The sequence below is a fragment of the Pygocentrus nattereri genome, chromosome 15 (genome assembly GCF_015220715.1).
Source record: "Pygocentrus nattereri isolate fPygNat1 chromosome 15, fPygNat1.pri, whole genome shotgun sequence".
NCBI lineage: Eukaryota > Metazoa > Chordata > Actinopteri > Characiformes > Serrasalmidae > Pygocentrus > Pygocentrus nattereri.
The window spans coordinates 18,757,550-18,768,084 of record NC_051225.1 but is presented as its reverse complement, the minus strand read 5'-3'; the positions used below and the strand labels follow the sequence as shown (position 1 = coordinate 18,768,084).

The window sequence follows — 10,535 nt, the reverse complement described above, 5'->3', positions numbered from 1 at the left end:
ACAATAACTACTCACATTTCATGACTGCGTAATGATATCCTATTGATGAGATCTCACCTACTGCACCTTTAAATGTAAAGCACAGTTAAACTTAAAAAAAATACTTTTAATTATTATAGTTTTTAATATTTAGTACATTAGCAAAACAAGTTGAAAGCTGATGTATGAAATGTTGCAATGTTATGCTTATCTGACTCACTTTTCTAAGAAAATGCTTGACCTGTCAAAATAATCTCCAAATAACCATGCAGCTAGTTAAATGTCTGCCCTGTTTACACAATCCTAGTCAAGAGATATTTGACTGAGGCAAGATTGCCTTATCTTTCAGTTCTGTGAGAAATCAATAGAGTACTTTTGGGCTGAGTGGATTGTTTTTTTAACCTTTCTACTCTGCCTACGCTAAAAGGCACAAAAGTTAATGATTCATGTCTTCAGTGACTCTTTTAACAGAGTTTTTTTTTCATTAGAAGAAAAAAAATTTTCAAAAGTATACGCCACTCTTTTAAGAATATTCAGATCTGAATTCACTTTGTGTTTAATGACCAATCCAGGAGATACTTGGTTGCTATGTTATACATCCTTAGTTTTTAAAAATGACAAAGGTGCTAACTGAAGGCAAAAAAACACCTTCTCATAACTCTAGATGAAATAGCCTTAGTGCAGACCCCTTTCTCAGATGGAATTCTGAAATACATGTTATTAAAATTTCTAAATTTTAGCTGATCATAGAGCAAACACCCCAGGACTGCTTTACCCTGGTCTAATAACCTGTTGTCTACGCCCTCAAATTCATTGACTTTGGCACCTGTCATAAAACTGTTTACTTTTGGCTGTTTCACTGTGTTCTATAAAGGACGAGGATCGGACCCGAGCTGGATTAGTCTCACGTTTGTGGGTTTCCCATAACTCCACATTGTACTATGAGACGACTGTTGATTCTAGCAGCCCTGGCCCAGGTGTTGCTTGCACTCAGTGAACCAGAGAAATACAAATGTGAGGAAGAGAAGGACGATACTGCGATTGATGATGCGGTGCAATTCATTAATGAACTACACCACCATGGATACAAGTTCAAACTCGTCAAAAAGAATAGCCGCACATATCAGACAACGGTGAGTTTGATTGGGAAGCAAGCTGTCATTAAATAAAATGAACATTTCTACATCACAATCATCTCTAAACTCAAATGAATTAAAAGTGTAAATAATTTTAAATGTCATCTGACACTTGCAGGGTGATTCCTGTGATGTGGTCATGGCACTGACCTTAGAGGAAACCCACTGCCACATCGTGAACCCCAAACCTGTGCAGGAGTGCAAGGTCAGGCAAACCCATGAAACGGTAAGCTGAACTCTTCCCATTTCTGCTACTTAACCCTAAATGTAAGTTTCACAGACACTTCATATAAACACATTCTCTCACACTAATTTAATTTCTTTCCTTGAAGAAAGTAACAGCAAAATGTAATGTTACTATATGTGGAGGTGGACATAAACCAGGCATCAAAAGTTTCAGCTGTGACACAGAGCCAGGTACTTAAGTAATCTGTAACATGGTTTTCCTTAGAAATCATTTAAAACCACCTTCAACAGCTTTCTGTTTCAATTAAACGTATAACTTTGTTTTCCTCAACAGCTTCAAGCAAAGAACTATTGGCCACTTGCCCCGACTGCCCTACTCTTCTGCCTTTGCATGATCCTAAAGGCCTGGAGAGTGTGAAAGCTGCTCTTGAGAAGTATAATGAGGATGCTGAACATACATCCTACTTTAAATTATTGGAAGTAGGCAGACTAACCACGCAGGTAAGGTAGCTATTTATGGAAATATGGATCTGTTCTTTTGTTTCAAATAATTTAGCCAGCAACTGTTATGAAGACATATACACTGTAAAATATACACTGTATTGTTATTATTGAGAATGGGGAGAAGAGATATCTCATTTTGCTTAAGGTGTTTTATGTCTTTCCAGCATAACATGGTGTCCGGAATGAGCTATTTTGCTGACTTTGCCATAATGGAGACTGAGTGCTCAGACAAGGTGAAAGCAGAGGAAAGACCAGCATGCAAGGGGCTCTGCTCTCCAGCAGCTGTAAGACTACATTTTTAGCACAAGCTCTTTCTGTTTTTTTTTTGTTTTTTGTTTTTTTTATTTTCCTTGGTCAAGACAGAGAACAACCTGGTACTAATGTTTTCTTACTCTTCCTAAAGCGCTATGGATTCTGCCATTCCACCAAACTTGGAAATGGTATTGTAACTGTAAATTGTGAGATTTATCCTGCCAAGGTATGCTGTGCCTTTTTCACTTGCAGTCACATTTTAGGTTTAAACAAAGAGATCTGGTATTTTTCATCAAATTCCTAAAAATTTTGTTTTGTCCTTTACAGAATACAACGCATGTTGGTGCCCCAGGAAAGCGCTGCAAGCACCATAAAGGCCATCACAGCCACTCAAGTCATCATGAGCGACCAGAACATGGCCCTCACCCAGGTCACCATGACAGATCTGATCGCCCTGATCACCCACCACATCATAAACCAGGTCAACCAAGCCCCACTCCCCATCATCGCACTGGTCCATCAATCCCCCCTCCTCATCCACACTGCTTTATTCCTTCAGAAAGACCATTTCATGTAGGTCCCCCTAGTTTTCCTCATCATAGAGGTCCTCCTCACCATGGAGGTCCTCCTCACCATGGAGGTCCTCCTCACCATGGAGGTCCTCCTCACCATGGAGGTCCTCCTCATCATCGAGGTACTCCTCCTCCTGGAAGTCCTCCACCCCATGGAGGTCCTCCGCACCATGGAGGTCCTCCACCCCATGGAGGTCCTCCACCTCATGGGGGCCACCATGACGAAAAGAAACGTCCGAAGCCAACTGGACCACCCCACAAGGTGCTGCCTGACGGCAAACCAACTCCTCCAGGATCTAAGGATGTCTCAGATTTCCCCTTCCCACAATGCCATGGCTTTGTGAAAATACCCCCCTCCATCCACCCTATATGTCCATTTCCTCCTAGACCACATAGCAGAAGTACCGAGGTTTGAGAAAATGTGCACAGTCTATTAAAGAAAACTGAAATGTAATAGTTCTTCTTGTGTTAATCACAAATTATCATTATCCATTTCAGTGCAATAAACAATAAATCGTCTTTAATGACATCAAATCAGATTTGGTCTCAGCTTTTTTCATTTATATTAATCATCCTTATGCTATATGCTAGCCTGGTCATTTTGTTTAATCATTTAGAACAGGACAAACATTTTGTCCCTCAGATTTTCACTGATTTCTTTAAAAAAATAATTAAGATAAAGGAAAACGTTTACACTGTAAACTGTTCCACTCTTTTTCAGTTGATTTTGGAGGATATGGTGAAACTTACATAAAATTATACATATGCATATATTTTTACCATGTCAACATATAATAAATGCAAACATAATGTTACAAAAGAAGACACTGCATTTTTTTTATTCAAGACATATGATAGAGCAAAGAACTGTGAGCAAGTCAATTTGGCAATATCTAATGAAGCTCATGTGTACAGTATTTACTTTTCAGAGGTAGTGAGGCAATGAAGAGTCCTGTCATGTACAGAGCTGTGAGTGGTATAATGGTGTTCTTTCATCTTAGCTAAAGAGAGCTACATAGGACCTATGAGAGACTAAGGCATTCAGAAATGAATCAATAACATAATCAACAACCCCCTCAATAATCAATTAGTTTAAATAGGTCAATCAGGTCAGTGAGTTGAAAGGGCATTGTTTTGCTGGGCTGATTGGGGTTGTGTGATTGAAATTGAACGACATCACAGGGGCTTTTCATGAAAAATGGACCTTGTTTACTGACAGGGAGGGCATAGGCCTCAAGACTGCTGGTCCTGAGGGGTGTTATAGTGGGCTATAAAAGCATTGTTGCTCCTTCCTCCTTCAGTGATGTGTCTTTGTCTTTGAGAGAGAATGAAAGGTGGCAGTTACACCATGAAGGAGTGTCTGCTTTTGTTGCTAGTATTTGCATGTGGACATGGAGCCCCTGCAGGCATTGTGCCATCAAGTTCCTGTAAAGATGCTTCAAGTAAAGATGCTGCTGCACAGGCAATGGACAAAATCAACCTAGAACTCAGCGAAGGCTACATCTTTAGCCTGGAACGTCTCAGCAACGTTGGCCTGCTGCGCCACGTGAGTGTGTTTGACGTAATAAGTTGGTTACACAGAAATAAGAGTCAGCAAAATTTACAGGAAACTATATTTTTCCCACCTGCAGGGCGAGACTGGAGTGGTGTATTATCTAACAATTGATGTACTTGAGACTGACTGCCATGTCCTCAGTAAGAAGAACTGGAGGGACTGCAAAGTCAGAGATATTGGTGGACACCCGGTATAACTACTCTGTTTTCTAAACTTCCAATCCATTTGCATTCAGGAGTCTATTTAAGTGATTAAATTAAGAGCTTAACATTGTTTTGTACTGTGATGCCCAGGTGTATGGTCAGTGCAAAGCAGTGATCTACATAAACAAAGTTCATAGAGTATCCCGCCTCTACAAATACAGTTGTGCAGTCAGGCCAGGTAATAACCCGTACACAATAATGCGACGCAATCTCTCCTGTGTTAACTATCCCAGCAGGAAGATAATAGAGAAATGTCTGCTTCCTTTGGCAGTCCCTACCTCCAAAATTGCGTTAGTATGCCCTGACTGCCCAGTTCTAATTCCACTGGATAATGAAGAAGTCCAGAAGACTATGAGGATGGGCCTGGAGAAGTACAATAAGGAGAGCATGCAGGCTAACTACTTTAGTCTTCTTAACATAACAAGAGCTACCAGCCAAGTAAGACCTTTTTTTTCACAGATGACGAAAAAAAGAAAGTAAGAAAGAAAGAAAGATTGCACTGGATTTTATGTTTTGCAGGGAGGGTTTATCACTTTCTACAATGTTGAGTTCACCATCCAGGAGACAGTCTGCTCCAACACAACTGATATAGCTGAGGTTTCAAAGTGCGAAATAATGACCTGCGAGTTTGCAGTAAGTAAAAGTGTCTTCAAATGAGTATCTGCAGTAAATCCTTAATAACGAAATGTATTAATTTATGTAATGCATGATTAAATTCAATTCCATGGTGGTGATGTAAGTAGTAAACTATTGTTTTCCATCCTCAGCACAAGGGCTTTTGCAAAGCCACCCACTCTCAATCTGCTAGAGGTGAACACCTAAACCTTAAGTGTGACCTTTTTGAACCTGAGGTAAGATCATAGACAAGAACTTAGCAAAACTCAAAGGGGTTCACCTACCTGACTTGTGAGCCATTTGCAATTGCCATAGTCAGCGCATCAGGAGTGTACCACCATGTGTACCACCATGGCCCATTATTGTCTGGCCTAGTGGCCACAGAGGATTAATTTCATTAAATTACATTTTTTGAGACTTTTGAGACACTGCAAAACTGTGGAGTAAAAACTTGTTTTCCATAATATAAAAGAGAATATGATGAATGTATATAAGTAAATAGCAGTGGTAACTAGGGCACCTCTGAAAAGCTTAAAGTAAATGCTGCAAACATTGTGCAAAATCTTTTTTTTAACCTCATAGCCAATATCACAGGAGTTTTGATGAATTTTGAAATTTCCTAAACTGAAGACACAAGAGGAAAAAGGATTGTAAGAATATAACACAACATAAATGTATAATGTATAAGAGTACATATAAAAGCCATTTGTACTACTCAAGTACAAATATACATATTTTTTATCTTATATTTTTACTACTTTCACAAAAATAGAAGATTTAGGCACTTTGTTTACCACAGCAGAAATCACAGTTGAATTAAGTATATATACTTTAGTACCTCCTTAAAATGCCAGGGCCTGCTGGCAGCCTGAATGTTATATTATACATTTACTGAGCAATAAGTAACCCCTTAAAATGCAAGGCTTATTTAATTCTAAGGCTTATTATTCAGTTACTACAGGGACTTCAGTTCAAACTAGATGTACTGTTCTTAGGTTACTGAAGTGTGTAATGAAACTTTGGGCCATTTAAGGGGCTAATGCATTAATAAAAATATTATGGCAGTATGTTTAATTCTATATACACATGCTTCCCATGCTTCCTATTCAACCTTGTCTTTCAGGCTGCAGAGGAGGAAAAGAAGAGGCATCTGCTGGAACAGAAGCTGGACCACAGCCACAGCAGCACTGCTAATATTTCCTTAGGGCATGACCACACTCACGACCACACACATGCCCACTCCCCCTCACACGCACAAGACCATGATCATCCCGACGATCACAGGCATGATCACGACCATAAAGCCCTGCATGCCCACGATCACACCAAGGATTTCAGTCACCACCACACACATGAACATAACGAGGGTCATAATCAGTCCCATGGTCATGCGCACTCCCATCACCATGCTCATGACCATGACCACACTCACTCACACCACGCCAAAGCTCACAACCACACCCAGGACCAGGGCAAGCACCCCCACCACAACTATGGTCACAGTGATGGGGAAACCCATGAGCATGACCATGAGTTAGCACTAGACCATGAGCACAAACACGCACACCTCCATGAGTATGAGCATCACCACCATCATCACGAACACCAGCATGAAAGCTCAACTAAACGGCCTGAGGGTGTGGTCTACATGCTGCCCTCCATGGACAAGCCCATGATCCTTCCTTCCCACCCTGACCAGCCAGTGGCTGACCCAGCACAGCCTTCCACTCTGCCCTTCCACCCTGACCCACAGATTCCTGGAGAGAGAGAGCCCACCATAATGCCCTTCCCAACTGCCCAGTCCAAGGAGTGCCCAGCAGACTTCAAGACTGAGAGCAAGCTCATTAAGGAGGTCTTTGTTCAGGACCCTCTATTCAAAAGTGCTGCATGTGAAAAACCTGTGAAAAGCCTTTCCATGTTTGCCTATTGTAGCTAGGAAAACAAACTGTATGAGGTACCCAGTGGAATAAATCATATTTTGAACTTGCTGACTGACTACTGATTATTGTGTACAGCTCCACATGCCCACAAAACATTTTATATATATATATATATATATATATATATATATATATATATTAATTACAATAAAAATAATAATAATCACTCTCATAATCATCATTACCATCAGACAGAGACAGAACAGAAAAAATTAACAAAATATAGAAAAAAATTTAAATCACTATGATGCCACGATTTATAAAGAGAAATGTCTGACTGAAATAATGACTATGTAAAACTACTAACTTAAATGAGAGGTTATGAGAGAAATTATCTAAAGTAAGAAAATAACTGAATGGAAATAATCAAATTTAACGCCTGACAAAATAAAAAAATAATAATTTCATCAGTCTAAACAAAATCAAGCCTGAATGGAAGATGAATATTGGATGAATATATTTTATTAAGTAAATGATTAAAAGAAGAACTTTAAAAGTTCTTTTAAATGATTAAAAGAAAAGCTAGCAGAAACGTTAGAGGGATATTTTAAAGCAATGCAATGAAGTACAGACTAGTACTGTATTACTAGTATTGTGACCTGCTATATTTTTAATGAAAGTGACGTAAAGCGAGCCAGTCACAAAAACACATATTCTGATGTTTTAATTGCTAATGCTAATAAGCATTTCCAGTTAAATTTGATTTCATTTATTTCTCCAGTATGGAACAGGTCACAGATCCAAATTCACGTCCCAGCTCAAATGTAATGTCAACATTTGACATGACATGACACTCATACTCGATAAAGGGTTTACAGCTCTAGCAATATCATTAATAAATCTGTCAATAAATCTGTCATACAGAAGTAGCAGCATTGCCCAAGTGTGCCATGTGTTGCCTCATTCCAAAAGGCATGGTAACAGCGAAGGTACTATTGTTGTTAGAAAGACATTTGTGCAGCTGCTAAGAAGAAAAAAAAATGGAAATCAGTATCTGAAGAAGCAGTATCTGTATATTGTATTTTGCTTGTGATTATGATATGAAATGTCAACTGAAACTAGAACTTACTTTTGAATGGGGCCTTTATTGCATAGGTAAAAGGCCAGTGGCAGATAACACTGCTGTTTGCTGATGGGCGCAGGTGAAAGTTCAGGGTTTGCTGTGTGACCAGAACTGCACACACTTTTGTGTCTTCTCTGTCTGCTCGGGTTTGGCTAAAGGAGATTTACTGGAGAAAATGCTGAAATACGTCTTTCTCTTATTTATATGCTTGCACTTGCAGAATGGTATTGCCACACCTGATCCTACAGGGTGCCAGGACCCGGCTATTGTGACGGCAGCTGAGGAGACACTGGATCATATCAATGCATACAGACAAGAAGGGTACATCTTCTCACTTAACAGAATATATGATGTCAAGCAAGAGCCAAAGGTGAGTTAGTGCTGATAAAAGTTTAGACACTATGCCATTACTTGTTAACAGTGTTGACCAGTAGTAAGAAAATGTTCATAAGATTTTCTTTGAACTGGCCAGTTTCTACATATCATGACATAAATATGAATTAAGCTGACCCAGTTTGTCGCTATGCCCAAAGGAGGGAGGTGCAAGCCTGTTACATCTGATAATAGACGTGCTGGAAACAAAGTGTCACGTGATCAGCAAAAAAGCATGGAAGTCATGTGAAGTAAAGACAGTTTCGGATGTTCCAGTAAGCCCTTGTGTTTCTTGCCAGCAACTTGATCTGTACTAAATCATGTCAACATACCTAGGTAAAGCACAATGGTTTTTCAGAAACACTGAAAATCTTAATTCCTTAACAAATCTTCCAGGTCTTTGGAAAGTGTGAGGCATCAGTCACTTTTCAGACCACTATTATACTGCATAACTTTAACTGCACCATTCAGCAAGGTGAGATGTAATTGTGATTTTAGTTATTCAATCATATTCAGTTATAATGTCAAGAGTCATAAAAAAACAGAACAACTGTGCTCTTTTTCAGTTCCTGCTGTTGCCATTGTTGAAACTTGCCCAGACTGTCCAACAGCAGAGCGCCTGGATGAACCAATCATAGTAGAGACAGCAAATCTCTCTATGCAAAAATTTAACAAAGAGACAACCATGCCCAATTACTTTGCTCTACTGAACATAACATCTGCAAGTATGCAGGTACGTTAAATCCACTCTCTGTAAAATCTAACCATTCAAAATCATGATTCAGTTAGTTGTACCTCAAGACAATTTGTTTTCACAGTGGGTTGTTGGTCCAGCCTATTTTGTGGAGTTCACCATTCAGGAGACAGATTGTGCCAAAGCCTCAACAGATGTTAATTTCACTCAATGTCGCCCAAAAGATGGTCCATCTGTGAGTATCATAGTTGTTGCATCATGTGCCTGCAATCTAACAATGCACAGTTAGCTTGTAGTATCATTTTAAATCTGTATTCTATTTAAGATTAAGGGATTTTGTACTGGCTCACACACTACCATTGATGATAGCCCTGAGATCAAAATTCCCATAGAGGTCAACTGTTCCATGTATAAACCAACAGTAAGTAGCATTCAATGATCTAAAATTCAAATGTAATATTTACTTGGTAGAAAGTGTGATGGATCGACTGTGAGTTCTTTGTGTATTGTAGCCTGACAATGAGCCAGAGAAGTTCCATGATGCAATCAGCCACAGAACAACTGAAAAACCTGCAGTCCAAACTCCGTCTGGATCTGTGCTGCTTCTGCCCCCTCCACCCATCCCGAAGCCTCCCAGAGTACGGGCTGCTGCCAGCAACTGCCCTGGAGAAAGGAGACACTCCCTCGGACTAAGAGCACTAAAGCTGTGAACCAACTGTCCATTAACATCCTGTCCATAACAAATTATGCTATCTAGAAGTCAAAAAGCACTGGTGTCCATATGTATTATGTTGTGGTGCTAACTACATCCTCACTGGGCTGTGAGTTGTACTGTATGTCTCCCTGTCAAGCCCACACTGTAACCTCATTACACTTCTGTAAGCTGACCTCAGACAAGCTATTATCACAGAATTACGTGCTTTAAAAATACTTTACAAGATGGTAGTGTCTTGAATACCACTGACAGTGTGGAAATTTCAAACTTCCAGATTAAATCACCATTTCTATCATCTATCCAATTGAAATGATCATTTTATCTGGCACTTTAAGCCCAGTACTGCCATGAAGATGGTAATCTTGATCTAGCTATTCAAGGCATTAGGGAGCACCTAAATAATACAGTCACACTGTATGCAGAAAAATCGCAAATATTACATTCATCTTATCACTTTGTTTCTAGTTAGAAATATAAGAAGAAAAAAAAAAAAGAAATATAAGAAGAGATTTCACTGATTTCACTCAGTGTGAACTACCCTTAGTCTTTCTTCCTTTGAAATATCCAAGATTACTTCAAAAAGACCTGACATTTTATGTTTCTGTAACACGACAAAGAACCGTAGCACAAAATGCATTATTAAAATAAAATTATATGTATATATTTTAAATAAATTTAACACAGACCAGGCAGTCATTTTAATGCATCATTATAATTTAAACTGAAAAATGACTGTTGGCAGTGGTTAT

General features: G+C 39.2%; 3 protein-coding genes across 4 annotated transcripts; all 3 read left to right on the top strand.

Moving 5' to 3' along the window:
• Positions 1–852: 852 nt before the first annotated feature.
• ahsg1 (alpha-2-HS-glycoprotein 1) lies at positions 853–3,168 on the top strand. Its single transcript, XM_017717868.2, has 7 exons — positions 853–1,112; positions 1,234–1,341; positions 1,448–1,532; positions 1,636–1,802; positions 1,970–2,089; positions 2,209–2,283; positions 2,385–3,168. The coding sequence occupies exons 1-7, from the start codon at positions 921–923 to the stop codon at positions 3,042–3,044; spliced, it is 1,407 nt and encodes a 468-aa protein (XP_017573357.1). The 5' UTR covers positions 853–920; the 3' UTR covers positions 3,045–3,168.
• Positions 3,169–3,977: 809 nt separating this feature from the next.
• On the top strand, positions 3,978–6,938 carry fetub (fetuin B). The gene is made up of 7 exons (XM_037545437.1): positions 3,978–4,175; positions 4,261–4,374; positions 4,478–4,565; positions 4,659–4,825; positions 4,907–5,020; positions 5,155–5,238; positions 6,126–6,938. Exons 1-7 carry the CDS (start codon positions 3,978–3,980, stop codon positions 6,936–6,938), a joined length of 1,578 nt encoding a protein of 525 aa, XP_037401334.1.
• A 1,178-nt stretch (positions 6,939–8,116) lies between these two features.
• On the top strand, positions 8,117–10,347 carry si:ch211-284e20.8 (uncharacterized protein LOC563738 homolog). 2 transcript variants are annotated; one of them, XM_017717869.2, is made up of 7 exons: positions 8,117–8,375; positions 8,539–8,652; positions 8,774–8,852; positions 8,944–9,110; positions 9,196–9,306; positions 9,397–9,492; positions 9,584–10,347. In XM_017717869.2, the coding sequence occupies exons 1-7, from the start codon at positions 8,181–8,183 to the stop codon at positions 9,779–9,781; spliced, it is 960 nt and encodes a 319-aa protein (XP_017573358.1). In that variant the 5' UTR covers positions 8,117–8,180; the 3' UTR covers positions 9,782–10,347. The 2 variants fall into 2 exon arrangements, with proteins under 2 accessions (XP_017573358.1, XP_037400980.1); XM_037545083.1 differs by having other exon boundaries at positions 8,923–9,110.
• Positions 10,348–10,535: the final 188 nt, after the last annotated feature.